This window comes from Hoplias malabaricus, chromosome 10 (genome assembly GCF_029633855.1).
Source record: "Hoplias malabaricus isolate fHopMal1 chromosome 10, fHopMal1.hap1, whole genome shotgun sequence".
NCBI lineage: Eukaryota > Metazoa > Chordata > Actinopteri > Characiformes > Erythrinidae > Hoplias > Hoplias malabaricus.
In genome coordinates this window covers 15092363-15112488 of record NC_089809.1, presented here as the reverse complement: position 1 = coordinate 15112488, position 20126 = coordinate 15092363, and the positions used below count along the sequence as shown (strand labels likewise).

At 40.0% G+C, this 20126-nt stretch overlaps 1 protein-coding gene across 3 annotated transcripts in view; it reads left to right on the top strand.

The window, feature by feature from the left end:
* Nucleotides 1–12052: 12052 nt before the first annotated feature.
* nck1b (NCK adaptor protein 1b) overlaps nucleotides 12053–20126 on the top strand; it is a 55586-nt gene continuing 47512 nt past the window's right edge. For 2 of the 3 annotated variants that reach the window (XM_066683222.1, XM_066683218.1), the window contains exon 1: nucleotides 12054–12221. In XM_066683222.1, the coding sequence (XP_066539319.1) occupies nucleotides 12200–12221 (22 nt within the window). In that variant the 5' untranslated portion in view covers nucleotides 12054–12199. Of the gene's footprint in view, nucleotides 12222–20126 lie in introns of all 3 variants that reach the window. The other variant, XM_066683219.1, reaches the window with a different exon arrangement.

The following is a 20126-nucleotide window of genomic DNA, read 5'->3' as shown; positions in this document are numbered from 1 at the left end:
AAAAAACAGATGCATGGGAGAGATTTATTACATCATCTTTCATTTTAATTACATTTTTTGGGACTTTAAAGAGCTTGACAGAGCTTGACTCTAGACAGGCCAGTCAAGCACACATACTCTGTATCCACAAAACCTTGCATGTGCATAATGAGGTCTGGCATTTTTCTTTCCAGGAAAAGTCTTCGCCTTCATGACAACATATCTCTCTAAAATCCCAATATAGGGCTCTGTGTCAGTGGTAGCTTCAGATTTTTGCAATTCAGTCATGCCGTTTGGGAATGATGTAGTATCACACCATTACATATGGTGGCTTTTGCACTTTGTGCTGATTAATGTTTGTCTAACTGCAGCACATCCTTTGAGTGTCCTTCACACCCTCTGAGATGGGCTTGACTTACACAAACAGATTTGTGCATATTCCCTAATAATTATTATTATTTTTGTTTTTTTGCAATTTTATATAGTACATTTTGAAAGATTTTTCCATGTGAAATGTGCTCTTTGAATGCTTCAGAATTTATATTCAATAATGATACCCTCATCTGTTTCAAAAAAGAAAATGTAGCCTAAACATGTTGTAAATTTTTCATTTTTTCAGATTATTCTGCCTCTGCCCAACTCATTTTGAGTGTGTTGCAGACACTGACTTTTAAATATGTTTATCATTGCAAAATACAATTATGTTTTTCAGTGAAAGCATTGAAAATGTTTTCTTTGTACTTTGGTCAGTTAAGCAGTTGTTCAAGGGAATGTGAAATCACAGATTACTGCTTTTATTGCAGTTAAATTAATGTTTTTTTTTTTTTTTTTTTTTTTTTGGATGTACATAATCTGTTGTCAGATAATTAAAAAGAATCACATCAATCTGAGTAGTTATTCACAATTAATTTCACTTTGGTGTTTTGCTCATATTTAGCCCTAAAGTATATATTTTACTATTTGAATAAGGGCATGGAATTATAGACATGTGCTGCCAAAACTATTATAATGGGTTTATTACTTTAGCACAGCCATGGGCCATTGATTTTAGCAGTTTATATATAATTTTTTAGACTAATAACTAATTCATTTCTGCCCTTATGGCAAACAGAAAAACTGATGGAAAAATGTATATTCATTTCATTTGACATAAAGTTACATTACAAAAACTTTTAATTATTGCCTATGTTTCTATTTTAAAGTGAGTATGTAAAATGTATGTATCATCCAAAGACAAAAAACTACTTTGACTCCTGTTAGATGGCATTAGTTTTATCCACTGTTATTGGCTAATGCTTAAGAAAAGACATTTAATTTGCATGTTTTTTACTTTTTAAACCAGTGCACCAATCTAGCTAACATTTTATTTTTTCACATGATATAGTCATGTAGTAACTTTGTAAATCTAGTTCAGCAAGGGCTGTTTTACTCCTTGACCAGTCTCTGTTGCTGGTCCAGATATGCATTTTATGCAGAGGATAGCTGGCTTCACCTAGAGGAGGACTCTGGTAGCTTCAGCAGAGAATTTGGTTTCAGTTGTCTCTTTGTATATTTCACATGGATAAACTACAAAAGTGCATCAGTGCCATTTTAAAACAGGGCTCCTCCTTGGATCACCACCTTAACGTAGTGGAGGGGTTTGCGTGCCTGCGTGAGCCTAGGAGCTACGTTGTTGGGGGCAATAGCCCCTGGTAGGGTCTCCCAAGGCAAATTGGTCCTAGGTGATGGGCCAGACAAAGAGTGATCCATAAAGACACGGATGAAAAAGATAATAACGTGGACACAGCCTCCCTTGGCCGGAGCAGGGTTACCGGGGCCTCACCCTGGAGCCAGGCCTTGGGGAGGGGCTCCTTGGCGAGCGCCTGGTGGCCGGACTTTCACCTATGGGGTCCGGCCGGGCTTAGCTCGAAGGAGATACATGGGTCCACCACCTGTGGGAGAGGTAGTAATCCGGGTCTGGTGCATTGTGAATCGGGTGGCAGTCGGGGTTGGGGGCCCTGGCGTTCTGATCCTCGGTTACTGAAACTGGCTTTTGGAACATGGAACGTAACCTCTCTGGTGGGAAAAGAGCCTGAGCTGGTGCACGAGGTTGAGAGGTACCGGCTAGATATAGTTGGGCTCACCTCGACACACAGTATGGGCTCTGCAACCAATCTCCTTGGGAGGGGCTGGATGCTCTTTCACTCTGGAGTTGCCCAGGGTGAGAGGCGTAAGGCAGGTGTGGGCTTACTCATAGCCCCCCGGCTTAGCGCCTGTACGTTGGGGTTTACCTCAGTGGACGAGAGGGTAATTTCCCTGCGCCTTCAGGTTGGGGAAAGGGCTCTGACTGTTGTTTGTGCTTATGCACCGAACAGCAGTTCAGAGTACCATGCCTTCTTGGGGACCCTAGAGGGAGTGCTGGAGAACACTCATTCTGGGGACTCCATTGTTCTGCTGGGGGACTTCAACACTCACGTGGGTAATGACAGTGAGACCTGGAGGGGCGTGATTGGGAGGAACGGCCCCGCTGATCTGAACCCGAGTGGTGTTCAGTTATTGGATTTATGTGCCCATCACAGTTTGTCCATTACGAACACCATGTTCGAGCATAAGGGTGTCCACAAGTACACCTGGCATCAGGATACCCTAGGCCGCATTTCGATGATAGACTTTATAGTTGTATCATCTGACCTGCGGCCATATGTTCTGGACACTCGGGTGAAGAGAGGCGCTGAGCTGTCAACTGATCACCACCTTGTGGTGAGTTGGATCAGATGGCGGGGGAGGATGCCGGAGAGACCTGGCAGGCCCAAACGTGTGCTGGGGGGAACGTTTGGCAGAGGAAGCTGTCAGAAAGATCTTCAACTCCCACATCCGGCAGAGCTTCGACTGCATCCCGAAGGAGGCTGGTGACATTGAGTCCGAGTGGGCCATGTTCCGGACCTCCATTGTTGAGGCGGCTGAACGGAGCTGTGGCTGCAAGGTTGTCGGTGCCTGTCGGGGTGGCAATCCCCGCACTTGGTGGTGGACACCCCGGGTGAGGGGGGCTGTCAAGCTGAAGAAAGAGTCCTATCGAGCCTGGGGGGGCTCGTCTATCACTGGGGCTGAAGTGGCCAAGGTGGTAGGGAAACTCCTTGGCGGTAGGGCCCCGGGGGTAGATGAGGTTCACCCCGGGTTCCTCAAGGCTCTGGATGTTGTGGGGCTGTCCTGGTTGACACGTCTTTTCAACATCGCGTGGACATCGGGGGCAGTGCCTCTGGACTGGCAGACTGGGGTGGTGGTTCCCCTTTTTAAAAAGGGGGATCGGTGGGTGTGTTCCAACTATAGGGGGATCACACTCCTCAGCCTCCCCGGTAAGGTCTATGCGGGTACTGGAGAAGAGAGTTCGACTAATAGTTGAACCTCGGATCCAGGAGGAACAATGCGGATTCCGCCCCGGTCGTGGAACACAGGACCAGCTCTTTACCCTCGCTAGGATCCTGGAGGGTGCATGGGAGTTTTCTCAACCAGTCTACATGTGTTTTGTGGATCTGGAGAAGGCATTCGACCGTGTCCCTCGGGGTATTCTGTGGGGGGTGCTCAGGGAGTATGGGGTACTGGGCTCTTTGTTACGAGCTATCCAGTCCCTGTACAAACAGAGCAGGAGTCTGGTTCGTATGGCTGGCAGTGAGTTGGACTCCGTCAGGGCTGCCCGTTGTCACCGGTTCTGTTCACAATTTTTATGGACAGAATTTCTCGGCGTAGCCAAGTGGCGGAGGGTGTCCGGTTTGGTGGTCTCAGGATTCCATGTCTGCTTTTTGCAGATGATGTGGTCTTGTTGGCTTCATCGAGCTGGGACCTCCAGCTCTTGCTGGACCAGTTTGCAGCCGAGTGTGAAGCGGTAGGGATGAGGATCAGCACCTCCAAGTCCGAGTCCATGGTACTCAGTCGGAAAAGGGTGGAGTGCTCTCTCCTGGTTGGAAGTGAGATCCTGCCTCAAGTGGAGGAGTTTAAATACAGCAGCGTCAGCAGTAATGCGGGCTCTGTACCGGTCCGTTGTGGTGAAAAGAGAGCTGAGCAGAAAAGCAAAGCTCTCGATTTACCTTTCAATCTATGTCCCAACCCTCACCTATGGTCACGAGCTTTGGGTAGTGACCGAAAGCACGAGATCGCGGGTACAAGCGGCTGAAAGGAGTTTTCTCCGCAGGATGTCTGGACTCTCCCTTAGAGACAGGGTTAGGAGGTCGGACATCCAGGATAGACTCGGAGTGGAGCCGCTCCTCCTCCACGTCGAGAGGAGCCAGTTGAGGTGGTTCGGGCATCTGGTTCAGATGCCTCCTAGACGCCTTCCTGGAGAGGTGTTCCGGGCATGTCCAACGGGGAGGAGGCCCCGGGGCAGACCAAGAACACGCTGGAGAGACTACATGTCTCGACTGGCCTGGGAACGCCTTGGTATACCCCCGGAGGAGCTGGAGTCGGTGGCTGGGGAGAGGGAGGTCTGGGTTTCTTTGGTCCGACTGCTTCCTTCGCGACCTGGACCCGGATAAGCGGTGGATAATGGATGGATGGATGGACACCAAAAATGTTTTTAAAGTTTATTTAGTTAATTAACTTCATCCTTGATGTTAAGCAGCCCTGGCATTATAAAACCAAATACACCTGAGTTCAAAATTAATTCATTTAATTAATTTATTGTTAAAAAAAATTACAATTACATTAACTTATTCCGGGGTGGCACGGTGGCGCAGCAGGTAGTGTCACATTCACACAGCTCCAGGGACCTGGAGGTTGTGGATTCGATTCCCGCTCCGGGTGACTGTCTGTGAGGAGTGTGGTGTGTTCTCCCTGTGTCTGCGTGGGTTTTCTCCGAGTAACTGTTTGTGAGGATTGTGGTGTGTTCTCCCCGTGTCTGTATGGGTTTCCTCCAGGTGCTCCAGTTTCCTCCCATCAGTCCAAAACACACGTTGGTAGGTGGATTGGCGACTCAAAAGTGTCCGTAGATGTGAGTGAATACACCCCTCCAGGGTGTATTCCCGCCTTGTGCCCAATGATTCTCTGGACCCACCGCAACCCTGAACTGGATAATCAGTTACAGATAATGAATGAATGAATGAATGAACGAATGAATGAATGAATTCCCACCTTGCGCCCGATGATTCCAGGTAGGCTCTGGACCCCCCGCGACCCTAAATTGGATAAGCGGTTACAGATAATGGAATGGATGAATGAATGACTTATGCAGCTGAAGAAAAACAACACCACAACAAAACCAGTTTATATATTTGCATGCAGTAAATTTGATTTTATATTATTGACAGCAATGTGTCATAAACGTTTGAACATGGCATGTTGATAAAAGATGTAACAGACTTTCTCATTCAAAACAAGCTTTTATAGAGTCATAAAACATGTCACAGTATATATCTTCCACAGTAGTGTAAGTTTTCAACCTGAGCAGCAATGTGCTATTACAAATTAAATTAGGCAATTTATGAACACAATTTAGAATGAATTTCAACTGTATATTATAAATTAAGCCCCAGTGTGCATTATTTAAGCAATGCTATCTTCATATTTTTCTGCCTTTCTGAGCTTTGAAGGTTATCTCTCTGCTGTCATTGCAGCATGACTACCGCTTCTTGGGTTGCTCCAGATGCCCACAGATTTTTAGTTTTTCTCTCACCACCAGGCAGGAATTACAGCTGGAACGTTTAGTTTCTCAGCTGCTTGTCTCATGCCTGTGTAAGGACAATGATGTTATGACTGAAATGACTTCTTTTTCTGCATTAAATAATCCATATAGACATTTCCTGTCTGCTCCAGCAGGTGGCTCCTCCGTGGTTGTGAGACTGTGTTTCTGATTAGCATTCTATCTTATACTACAGAACTGCATGACGATTTTTGGTTTCTCATCATTCCAGATCCTGTCAGTTTTTATGTAGGCCAGATTCTTTCATCTGCAATCATGTACTGAATAATGTGCACTGATTTTGTGCTAATATAGAGTATAGCAGTGATAATTAATACATTTTTAATACATTGCACTGGGCCCACCACAATCCTGAACACAATGAAGCAGTTAAAGGACATGTATGACAGAATGAATGATATAACATTGGTTGGGTTTGCAAAAAGGGTTTAAGATTAGTCCTACTATACACAGATTTCTGGATAAATATACTCAACTGAAAGATATATTTAAAAAGTAATCCATTATCTGTGTCCAGGAAACTGAAACAAGATGGTTACTCATTCAACAGTTCTTCTTCAGCTTCTAATCTTCAGCAAAACCCTTGAACTAATGTTGTAAGACTATTCCACTATAACAAACTCAAACAGATTGAACACAATTCCACTGCTCCTCGATGCTTAGCTTGTCTATAGCGGCAGTACAAATGCATACAGCTAAAAAACTGCCTATTTAGACAGACATCTTGATATTTTAGGACATGCAGTGTGTGTCTGTGTCATTAATTCTCTAACAATGTACAGAATGTACAGTGTAAAGAATGACTGTCTTCATGTGGCATCATATGCGAATGATGCACCAAAGGCTTTTTTGGATGAAATTAACTTATTTATTTAAAGCCTTTACTCTAAGGCCATCTAAAAACCATGTCCTGTGCTTTGCTTTTTAGGTTTATATTGGTGAAAACCATGTTTAAATGACTTAGTGTTCATGCTGAGTGCTGAGTGGGGAAGAGGGCGGGTGCAGTAGAAGGAGTGCAGAGGGTCCATCTGTTGATGCAGGAAACAGATTGAATCCTGGAGTGTGTTGCCCCTCCATTCGGCTTCTCTGATAGTAAGGGGTCAAGGTACACATGACAAATGTTTTTTACAAATGATTGAAGGCTCATACAAAATAAAGAAGCAACAAGTGCATGATTACAGTAGATTAAAGAGTCAGTCATTTTAATGTTACACATACATTACATGTAAATATACACAGACATACATACACAGCACTCATACAATAATAAATTATTGCAAAAGAATGGTTTAAAAATGTAACCTTTAACTCAGGTGAATAAAAAAATAAAAATATATAAAAAATCCCTGACTAAAAAAATAATTATTTTTATAAAATCTCCTGTTCCACAATTATTGGCACCCTTAACCATTCCTAGAAAATAAATATAATTGAAGCATTTTTGTCATGTCTACTGTAGTTTATAAAATTGATCAGAGTATCTAGTAACCTTTAATTAGTAATTTATTATGACCTGTTTCCCTGGGGGTATAAATATGACGTGACACAGAGGCCTATTTCTCTTATCCACTCTTCTACATGGGAAAGACAAGAGAACACATCTTTCAAGTAAGGCAGATGTGTGACAGACAGTAGCCTACCAAAACTGGACCTTGGAGCTGTATGACAGTGGCATTACCTTTATAAATTGAATGTTAGTTTTATGCTGTTTGTAATGAAACATCCATCCATTATCTGTAACCGCTTATCCAATTTAGGGTCGCGGGGGCAGAGCCTACCTGGAATCATCGGGCGCAAGGCGGGAATACACCCTAGAGGGGACACCAGTCCTTCACAGGGCAACACAGACACACACACATTCACTCACACCTACGGACACTTTTGAGTCGCCAATCCACCTGCAATGTGTGTTTTTGGACTGTGGGAGGAAACCGGAGCACCCGGAGGAAACCCACGCGGACACGGGGAGAACACACCAACTCCTCACAGACAGTCACCCGGAGCGGGAATCGAACCCACAACCTCCAGGCCCCTGGAGCTGTGTGACTGCGACACTACCTGCTGCACCACCGTGCTGCCCGTAATGAAACATGTCAAAGTAAATTTAAAATAGATTGGACAAATCATTCATAGCTCACTTTCTCACTTTATCACAAAAAATATATACTTAAAACAGTTTACCTTGATTTGGGCTGACTTGTTTATGATGAATTAGATGGTATATTTTGTGTAATTACGACAATATTTATGCTGTTTTTAGGGAACTGAAATTTGACTCATGTAACAGCTAGATTAATTCAAATTATTTCCTTTATATGGGTACATTAATACGCTTTTCCACTGGAAACGAACGTATAGCGCAAATACGCCTTTAAATTGACGTAAAAATGAACTAATGAGAGTGGAATTTGCTCACTGGCAACCAATGAAACTGGAGAATCACCAAACGAAGAGCGAATTCTCTGGCATGAGGACCAATGAGAATCGGGGCAGCGTTCGTCTCAAATCCACTGTAAAGTTAGATGGAGGTTGGGGGCGGGTCTTTCTCCCGCTGGATGGCATTCCGGCTCTTTTCCGATCAGCTGATTCAGTTCACAAATAAGAGCCGACACTTTCGGTTAGTAAATGGCTCTTCATTGAGTTTTGCTGCATTTATTCTTGAAGAGATTATTCTACCTTCTAATAGGGAAAAAAGTCAATTTTAATAATTTATGATATTATAATATTTATTTTAATAAATACATTTTATTTATGGCATGGACCCATTACCACCCTGAATTGAGGAATTACAAAAACTGAGTGAGTGAATGAAGGAAGGAAGAAATGAATGAATGAAAGAATGAATGTGAACAGTTTATTGACTGAGCTGGGACAGCAAAAATGAAATTAAGTCTAGTTGGAACATATCCAGACACATGCTCTCACTTATGGTTGTGGAGCTAATTGCATTGCAGCGCCTCCTTGCATGTACATACAATTCAGTGTTAACAATGTTGGCTGCTCGATGGAAGCTTGTGGAAACTCACATTCAGAGTGGATATTATAATTATTGACTCTTTACTTTGTAAAGTCTGTGTATTGTGTTGGAATATATTATTAATATTAGATAGTGAGGCACGGTGGCGCAGCAGGTAGTGTCGCAGTCACACAGCTCCAGGGACCTGGAGGCTGTGGGTTTAAATCCCACTCTGGGTGATTCTCTGTGAGGAGATTGGTGTGTTCTCCCAGTGTCCATATGGGTTTCCTCCCACGGTACAAAATCACACGTTGGCAGGTGGACTGGTGACAAAAGTGTCCATAGGTGTGTCACCCTGTGAAGGATTGGCGTCCCCTCCAGGGTGTGTTCCCACATTGCACCCAGTGATTCTGGGTAAGCTGTGACACTGTGACACTGACCTGGATAAGCGGTTATCATTCAACAATTGAATGTTAGGTAAGAAATATTTACTGACAGCTATATACTAATTCACATTTACATTTTGAGTTCTGTACCAGCCATTGTGTTTTCAGTGCTAGTATGGGAAATATGTAGTTAGTTCGTGACTTCATATGACATGATCAACGCAAGGCATTATGGTATTTTAAGGCCGATACCGTGGAACTGACCAAATAGTGAGGCCGACATTAAGGTACTGTTTGCTATCCAACATAAAAATGTGGTGAAATGGTGAATGCTTGCTGTTATCAACTGCCAGGATCATTCTTGTGACCGGAGTGGAAAACATTGCAAATTGAGTGTGTGTTTTTAGTTTTCTGGTTTGGAAGCCAAACAACAGAACTTTTGACAAGTTTGTGGTTGTATGCTGTGCTTTGACTTCTATGTGTCCCAGGGTGGTTATGAAATTATAACAATGAAATAAAGCTTTTCAGTTAAATATTAAATGCATATGGTACATTAAAGCTGGAGTAAGTCATTGTGTATAAACCAGTGTGTAAGCCTGTTTTTGAAAAAAGTCCAACCCCTTATGTTTAGCCTTAGTTCCAAAGCCACTCCTCTAAAGCATAAACACAAACACGGTTGATAAGTCATGCAGAGAGAAGAGCACAACACCACTCCTTGAAACAACAGCTCTGCAGCAATCAGAACGTACAACTCTGGAATCCAGTTTATGAGGTTATGCACTCGGCACATCCTGATGAACATATTTCTACTTCTATTGTATACTGCACTGGCACTTTATTACACTTTACTTTACTGTAACTGACTCATCCAGGCATCTATCTATATATATTCTCTTTTTTAATATATTTTATGGTCCTTACATTCTACATTACTTCTATTTTATTCTATTTTGCTTATATCTTTGTCTTCATTTGTTTATCTGCTTATAAGCTGCTGTAACACATTAATTTCCCTGTGGTCATCAAAGTTTTATCTCTTACCTCATCTACATAATTCATGTCTCATTCACATATAATAAAATGCCTAAACAGCTACACAGATGTTCACTCTGGTTTGCACTCTGGCTTTATCCATCATGTTTGTTTTGACAGATTTCTTGATCCCATTTTTCTCTTCATGTGTCTCATCAGGTGTGTCTCTGCTCATGTACATGGGTGCAGAATGATGTAGTAGACAGTGAGATAAGCCATCCATTCATTTTGTTGGGAATGAAATGATTAGACAGATTTTACAGTCCTGTGGCTTATATTGAAAATTAATTTTGTAATATTTATTTCATCAGACCATTACTGATTGCTGTCAGGATATAAAGAGTATTTAAAAATATAAGAATAAATGTTTTTAAAATAATCACTTGCTCCACATTAAAAACAGTATTCATAATAAATAGTGAATAATAAATAATTGAATACTACTTCAATTCTGAGTTTCTATTTGTGTAACAATATTGATTTGTGCTGTGCTGAAGTATATTTGTAGAGTAGTAACAGTAACTGATCTGAAAATACAGAAGTAAAAGTAGTGGCAGTCTGACTGACGGTCAACATAAATTAAATAAAATGTCATAAATAATTAAATAATAGAATGCAAAAAGCAAACATACTACATGCTTTCTCCTATAGACTGATCACTTAAGCCAGGGGTCCCCAGTTACTTTTCCTCAAGGGCCACATCCAACCAATAGCGCAAAATCAAGGGCCAGTGTGTCATTCTCATACTATACCATACAGGAAGGGACAAGAGTTTTTGTAATCATATTATTATTATTATTATTATTATGATTATGATTATTATTAAGTCTATGTAAATAGGTAGGCCGAACTAACTAGTTGTTTGATTTTACTCACAGTTCAATGAGAGAAGTGACAGCAGTGAAAAAAAATATTTTAACTTTAAGTCTCACTTTAGCCTGTGTTTGCATGTGTCATTTTTCAGTATCCATTTGTTTATTTATCATATAGCTGTAACTGCATAAAAGGTCCATTTTAAACATTTATAAAAACGAAAGTGGCCAAATAAAGACAAGTGTAAAATTTATCTTATTTTGAAGCAAACAAAGATGTTACAGCCTAAGTTTAATTCACAGTGCAGTGCTAAAATAGTTCACAGGATAAATCTAAAGGCTGATAAAACCCATTTCAAGTCCTGTTTTTAAAGGAAGAAGTGCAATAAGTTGATAGTCACAGCAAGTGTACTTGACAGTCTGTGTTTGGGGTTAACATAGACTTAGCCATGTCCTTAAATATAGTGGCATCTCCAGAGATAGACAGAGACAGAATCATACTGCCTTGCATTGTTCTTTATTATGCTCTAGACTGCCAGAGTGTTATCCATTGCCACACAAGTCTTCCAGATGGTGGACACTCCTCTGCAAATGTTGATCACCATACACCAGGCATAGAAGACACAGACACAGACAAACACCCCTAAACATAAAGAAAAAAACCTTCATGAGTCCCAGCTCTGCCCACTGTCCAGCAGCTGCTGCAATATGGCTAATATGTTGTTTGTTTATTGGGGTGGTGTGTGTGTTTTTGGGCTCAGTGTCCTGAAAAGAGGTTCTTCAGGCATGTAGTGCCCCTGAATCTCACTACGGGGCAAGCCCAAATTGCTGCTTGTTTTTTGTCGCTTCCTTTTCATTGTGCCCTTTAAAGGATTCAATAAACGTTGCTTAAAATGCAGTGATTGCTCTGTGTGTCATTTTTGCAGAGCAAATATGCAGGTTTTAGGCTTTTCCTCTCAGTACGCTGTTTTATACAGGGAATCAGTTAGCAGCACATATGATTAACAATCTCTTTTAAGCACAATCAGCTTTTTTTTCTATAAGTAGTTGCAGATTTCAGTAGTGGGGTGCGGGGGGATTATGGAGGGGGGCGCAAAAACATTCACATCTACAAAAGGCGTTCACGGCAGAAAAAGTTTGGGAACCACTGAATCAACCCCTTCTCGAATCCGAGTCGGCTCCCGGCGGTCACCTATTGCGTCGATTCTTTCAACCGACTTATACACAAACGGCTCCTCAATAAGGGAAAATCGTCCAATAAAGCGTTGGTTCTGCAGGGGAGTGTTAGCATAGATTTAACGTTTTCTTGCTTGTGTTTATGGATATGTCTTATACATCAAGCCGTGTGAAAATAGAAGAGGAATAAATGCAGAACGATTGTTTTGTAGGTAAGGTTGTTTCTTTTTTTTGGTGAATCTGCTGTAGCTGAGCTGCTAACATTAACCGCACACACTAATGTTACTGTGGAGCAGTTAAACTCAAAAAGGGCACAAATGGAGTTGGATATGAATTAAATGTGATAACACCTCACTTAATTAACATTGGCAGATGTAAATGTAGTCTATATGTGATGAATATTGGAAGAATTTGACAAGAATTACGCGTCAATTCAGGTGACTGATCTGTGTTAGCCGCTAACTGAAGATTGCTGTTATCAGACTGCGGTCACTGAGCGAGATATGGACTTAATGATATATGTTTGAGTATTCATTTTAAAATCAATACAGTTCAGCTTCTTTTCTGCTGCCTTTGCGTGCTCTCATGTGACTATAACACTCAAATTTTTAGAACATATTTGTGATTTTTTTCTTAAACTGTGCATAGGTTGTATATAGTCTGGAAAAAAAATATAACCGAATGCCACAGATCACTTCGCTGGAGATCACTGTTGATCGATTCTGTAGCTAGACCCGTACAATACAAGACCGATAAACTTGTTTTACCACTTTGACTGTCAGCCACTTACACTGTATATTTTGAAGTTGTCAGACACTCCTTATAATTCTTCCTTTTCTGACACAACTGTTAAATGGGCTTGTGGAGTTCAACAAGTTGGAGCTGGGTTTGTGATCCGAACCTAATCATGCAGCATCAGTACTTGATCCAAATATTTTTTATGTGGCTGAATGCAATGAAATACTCATGGTGTAAAACATTTTCAGAAGAGTAGAGGCTGGGATCAAATTCTAAAGGAACGTCCTTGATTTCAGAAGAATATTTGGTTGTCATTGTTGCCTTTGCAAGTCAAACAAAGGTATTTTTTTTTATTTGTCTTTAAATCAGGTAGAACTGTTCCTACTTTCTGTCTTTTTAAGGAGAACATTTGTTTCCAAACTCAAAGCTCAGAGCCTATGTTTATATGGATAGATTTGGGGGTAGTATTTTTATATTAAGTATACCAAGTTGTGAGGAGACAAACGCTCAGACGAGTTGGATTGTGTTTTTATTATGTTTCATCACTTATTTCTTGCTTATCATGCCCAGCATCATAGTATTGTCCAGTTTATTTTGCTCTGACACACTTAAATCAGGTGACATCAGTTGCTAAATGTGAGATGTGTGAACAAAACATCTGAAATTTGAATCAAACAAGCTCAGTTAGGAATTTGAAATAATGGATTGTTATGTTGACAGCCAAAATAAATTAATAAATATCTATAGAAGGAGTTTATAGGTAGAAATATAGATACTGTCTAGGGCTGGACAGTAATTCAGTATCAATATATTTCATATGTCTCAGTAATGGTGATGTGATTTATAAACAGTATCTCTGTCTGATGTACATTACAGGGTGCAGCCATTAGTCCAGTACTTCTTTTAGGATTTTTTTCAGCAGCGGTTGTTCACATTCCCTCCTCTCTCCCTAAAATGTGAAAAGAACCCAAGTCCGATATGAGAAAAACATCTAAAAATTATGCATTGAGGAAACATTTTAGAAATGCTGTATTTGAGGGTGACCCTCTCCTTTAAAGTTCCTTCCACATGTGGAAAGATGTTTGTGCTACACGTCTAAAATTCCAAAGTATCAGTCACTAGTGGATATTCTAAATCTAAGTGGCAATTCATGTAAAGTAGTTGCTTTAGTGTTTGGACGTTTAGGGCGTGTGCACACAGGTAGTGTGTGCGTGGTCCACAGATTGTAGGTTTGGGAAAGAGGAAGGCCTAACAGCTAGTGAAGTACTACTGTCTCATCAGTTATAGGGACCCTGTTTGGCTGGAGAAGACATTGTATATCCATGGCAATGTGTATTTTGAATGTAATCACGAATTGTGTAACAACTCAGAATTATTATTTGGGTTTAAATCGAAATAAAGTCTTAAGATTGTGAGTGTGTATATACGTGTTTAAAACTAGAATTACCTATTTGACCTATTGATACCCAGAAGCTTAGATATCTGTGACAGCTGTGAGTATTGTTCACCTCTGGAGATTTTCCCTCGAACACAGCTTTTCTGAAACTGATTGTGTTTTGTAAATGTTGTTCTGATATGAACAGGCCACTGTAGATGTAGATCACCACATCTCCTCTTCATATATTGGTTGTTGCCAATTAAAGGTATATATATATATATATATATCACATCACTTTAGCTAATCTTTAACTAATTTTATATACATTTGCCAATGAGAATAGATCACAGAGAGTAAACGCAGGTACATGCAGTGGAGCTTGGACATTGTAGGACGGATTAAATGGTAAAACTATGACAATCTACGATACATTTTATAGTTCTGAATGCACATGTCCCCAAATAATGAGTGTTACCTGTAGGAGAACAAAGTGAGCCACAAAACAGCCTTTATTTCAGCTTTACTTTTTCCATTCCATGTAAAATGATGCAGCAGTGTGGTGTGCACTAAGGCTACCACCAATGTTTCTGAAACATTTAAGGTGAAACATAGCCTCAAGTATGTGCTATTCTACTAATCTCCAGCTTCCTCTGCAGTATGTAGAGGCCACGCTGACTAAGTCTTCACATCCATGACCCAAAGTTTTTTTTGTTTTGTTTTGTTTTTGTTTTCGCAATTAATTAATTATTATTTTTTATTTTTTGTGGATCTACAGAAATAGTAGCGCAAGCAATAACTGCAGTGGTACATCCATGATTATGTGTGTTTCCTAGAAAACAAGAGTCGTGTGTTTAATTCGGGAGTTTGGGGTCGTGTAGTGTGTGCCTCACATTTTTCCAGTCTCCATACAAATCGCCAAAAAACAGTGGTGTAGTGTGAAATACCCAGTCTGTATATAATCTGCCCCAACTTTAAAAGTTGTGTAGTGTCCAGGGCTTTAGAGTCCTTTATTTTGTAGACCTTAAATGTGTTAAATGCAAACAGCCAGGAAAGCACACAAAACATACACACACTCCAAATGTACTCCCACCTACTACTCTTAAACAGCCAATCCCGTCTCGTCGTTATTCATAATGGACCATGCTATGAGTGACACACAAACAGCCAATTGAACTTTTTCTACACGCAAAGAAGAGGGGCCAAGTTCCAGGTAAGAAACCGTTGATGAGCTATCGAGGACAAAACAAGCAAAACTCAGTAAAGACTATAAATTCTTTTTTGAGCAGTTTAATTTTGATTATGAAGGTAAATGATCCCAGTTCTGTAGCTAAGTTACATTAGCTGTGTGCTAACAACATTATACCAATAGGGTTGTCAAGAACTGTTAATCTAATGGTTAAATATAGTTTTATTGCACTGTTATAAATGCATGCATCATTGTGTGTGCACAAAGCCTGAACAGCCCACAAACACACACAAAGGATACCAGTGGTAGGTTGTCCCCTTCAAAACAAGACCAAATTTGAGTCAGTCCACTCATTAGTAATCCTCATGCTTGTGTAAAGATGGAAAAAAGAAAGAAAAACAACAGTTCAAAATAAAGTACAACAAATAAATAAATAAATAGTTTAAATATTTTCCCCATGGATCTCTGCTATGGCTGTGTAGCTTGGGCTCTCAGCTTTAAAAACTCGTATGAAAAAGAATCGTGACAAAATCGAGATCATGATCTTCCAAAAAAAATTGTGATAATGTATTTTTGAGATATCGCCCACCCCTAGTTAGGTGGTATTTAAAGTACCTTAAAGAAAAACGAGGAACCATGCAGGATAGAGTTCCATATTCAGCAGTTACAGCACTGCAGTTTGCAAACCCATTTTAATGAACCCAATTAGATAATACCGTTGCTATTGTAACCTAATTCTCTATTAGGCTTGTGTGTAGTTAACACAGGGCAGACACAGACATACACATTTGCACACAAATCACATCCTTTCAAAAAAGAAATCTTACCATTCAACACAAAAATACATATAAGCATACCCACACATATTCCTGACACTAAAACATTTATTCCTAAAACATAACCACTATTTTTTCCCCCCAACAATTTTTGGTCCATTTATACAGATGTTTAATAAATTACATGATAAATACATTAATGAACCTGTGTCTAAATATGTCTTAAGATTCAGTGTTTAAAAAAAGCAAATGGCACCCATTTGGTGGAATGGCCCAAATACTAGATACACCTACAGTCAATTAAGCTTTATCAATCAATATTTTCTATTTAGTACACAAAATATAACCACCACAAATATCCTAGTGCTAAAGAATGGTCGTGGATTTAGTACACTAAGGCACGTTAAGAATGTCCTGCACCCGCTTCCCCTAACAAACCTTTCATTGGCCACGTACCATCACCTCATGGATGTTCCACATTGCCAGTCTCGAGGGACACAAGTGATGAATGTATCAGAAATCATGTTTTTGGGAAATAAATACACATTTTACATATGGCATTTAGCTAAAATGAAAATAAAATAGGAGCAGACTACAGTTGTTGTTTCTTAATGTTCTGGGGTATATTTTAGTAACCATTTTACATGGCCATATATCCCTCCCTCTGAAAGATACATAGGCACATCTTCATTGTATGGTATTAAACTACACCCCAAGTTGTTCTCCTGCTGTTGCAGTACCTTCTGTTTTTCCATACCTTTTGTTCCCTTCCAAGTCCTTCCTGGGAAAGTATACATATAGGATATGCTTCAGTGAAATGTTACCTACAAGTTAAGGAAAGGCAAATTTATTTACATAGTATTTCATACATTTATTCAAAGTTTGATAAGTATATCTTCAGATAACTAAAAATTACATTTAACAGCAGAGTCCCACTGCTGGTGTTCTAGAAGGCAGTGGGCTACAGTAATTGTCACTATCCAATGAAAAACAAGTATCTCTATATTGGTCCATTCTTCCTGAATTACCTACACAGGGTGAGGAGCAGCTGAAGGGTTAAAACAATGTAGAAAACCAAAAACAAGACAAAATAGGGATACATGTTCTGCGCTGTAAAGCAGTGATATAATTATTTTAAAATCATTACACTCCTGGCTTTACACCACTACAGATATTCCTGGTTACTGAAAACTGGACACAGCTTACATGGCACATGTGTACATGGGTAGCTTGTAAAAGACTGTGTAACCACAGAGAAGCACTGCTATACTTTCTCCTTTAAACCAACAGCAGTGCACAAAGAATACATGAAGAACTCATCAAGCTTTCAAGATGGTTTTGCGTTCGCAGCAGCTTCTGTTCCCTCTTTCTGTGCTTTGCTCAAGTAGATGAGTCTGCTTGCAGATGGCTCAATAGATCTGCAAAAACACTGAGTTGCTCAGAAGAAAATCTGGTGTAGTATTTAAAATTTTCATCGGACACAAAAACAGCTGAACTGCGTCCTAATGTCCGTCAACCTCTCAAGACAATCCTGAAGATCTCTCGCTTCCTCAAGCAACTCCTCAAAAGCTCATGTAATTAAAAAGACAAACAAGAAAGTAAAATTACTTTAAAGCTGATAGTATTGCTCTTCACAAAAAGGGTTTTTTCTATACTGAACCTGTATGCAGCAGATTTACAAAACTCCATTGCCAATTATCTGTTTTGACTGGGGCAGAATGTAATTTGTATTAGTACACCACGTAATGAATTTTGTCTTTCTGCTCAGCTTCACTAACAAAGCCTTTTATTCACTCTCCCTCAACATACACAATACAGATATAAAATTATGAAATGTGTTCTGGTGGGTATAATCTCCAACAGCCAGCAAACAGAACATCTGTTCTTATTTAGTCCAAAGTTGACTTTGTCTTGTTCCACTTTAAACTCTGCAGCAGTTCCAAACTGTGGATGTAATCTGCACGGCACCAGTATGGGTGAGTCTCAAAAGACTATTTCCTGTATTGGGCACTAGATATGGGAATATTTATTTTACAGTTACTTGGTTATAAAGTCTTTAGCACAACATTTTATATTAAACACAAAGGTGCAATTTAAGTGTAGAAAACATCACTTCATGACCTACACCACACAGTACACAACACAATTGGCCAAGCAGTGTTTGTATTTTGTGTATTTTATTTATTTTTTGGTGAGGCTTAATTTAAGAGCCCATAACACAATATCACAATATGCTAGTCTGTTCAATCAGTTTACACTATAAGAGTTGTTTTGTCTTAAGTTAGCAGTAGATACTCACCAGGAGTTGGCCAAGTCACGTAGTCATTGTCCTACACAGCCGCACTCACTTCTCCCTCTATCACAGAGCCGCCTTGCACCACTGCCGCGACTTCCTCCTCCAAATATGCAGCATCTCTGAGACAAGCCTTCACTCGGCTGTACATAGAATCCCTAGCTGGCCAAGTCCAACTAAAACGGCACGGTATTGCCCCTTTCTTCAGACATGTTTTGCTTTATTGGTTTAATATAGCTAGATGTCCTGTGGGTCAAAATGGGTGCTACTTGCATGCATGCTGTTGCAAATTACTTTGAAAGTTAGCCCCTAATGTCGGCCTTATGCAATTAGCCATTTCTTTCTGAGATCCACATCTGCTGGGAATGAGTGGAAACTCAAATATGGCTGTTTTTGTTTAGAATTAGTGCACAGCAGCACGCTACAAAAATACTTGTTACTCGCATGCGCCATTGTAAATAAACGCACACTCCAAATAAAAATGATTTTACACAGAACCGTCCTGACCGGAAATGTAGACCCCGGAAACGAGAAAAAAGGCCCTTTACCTGTAGAGTTCTGGAAAAGAGGTCTTGTGTAGTGTGAAAGAAAAAACATTGCAGAAAAAAGCATAATTCTTAAAAGCTACCCAGATCATCAGTTTTTATCAGGACATGCACTGTCCCAACCAAGAGCGGGAATATAGTGCTGCTCACTGATTCATGGTGAATAAAGTGTATATAGCTAGTGTGTTTGTCAACACTGGGGTGATTTGTCTGGAGCTTTAGCCTACAAGCTAATTTGGTTCAGTTAGCAAACTATTAAAAATTACACCTGATATTATGCATAGGCGAACATACAGCACTACATAATGCTAATAAATGTCATTGATGTATTTGTAACTAGCTAAGTTGAGCACAGTATTGTGAATGTGAATTCCATTTGAGTAGCCAACACACTAAGTAGGCAAATAGCACCAGTTAACAACAACAACATAAATGTGAACATAAATATGATTATTCCATCTCCTGAGAAACTACTTTAACATCTGTTTAGACACAGTTAAATATAGTGGTTTGTGCCAGCAGATCTGGCACATTATGGAGATGTTTTATTTTTTGGGAAATTACAGTCTTTTTGGATTGAGTAATTTGCATACTGTGCATATGTAGGGCTGGAAAATATTCAATATCAATATACAGTACTGTGCAATAATTAAGCACCAGAGATTTAAAAAGCTATTTATCTGAGCAGTAAATGTTTATTTGCTAAAACAACAAACAAGCAAACTACAAATAATGCCCAACTTTAGAATAATACCAAATAAAATGATTCTAGTATGTGTGAATGTGTTGGTTTAATTTTTCCAAATGTATCCTTGTGGCAGTCCATATTGTTTGAGGTTATCATCCAGAACCCAGTATTACCAGTTAATATTGATTTTAAATATTGTGTGCTGTTGATTTAACAAATTAATGTAATCAAGGAGAATCTGAACAAAACAGTGTTCCATTCTATTTGAGGATGCAGTAGTCTAAGCATTCAAAAGAAAGAAGCAGAATATGTGGATTTGATGGTTGAGGTAAGGGAATGTGGGTGGCAGGCACATGTTAGACCAGTGGAGATAGGTGTTAGGGGATTTGTAGCGAAGTCTGCCACATCACTGCTTGTGCAGTTTGGCATCAGGGGCCGGAAACTAAAGGCAGCTGTGAAGGAGTTATCAGAAACAGCTGAAAGGTCTAGTCAGTGGTAAAGCTAGCTTGGAGA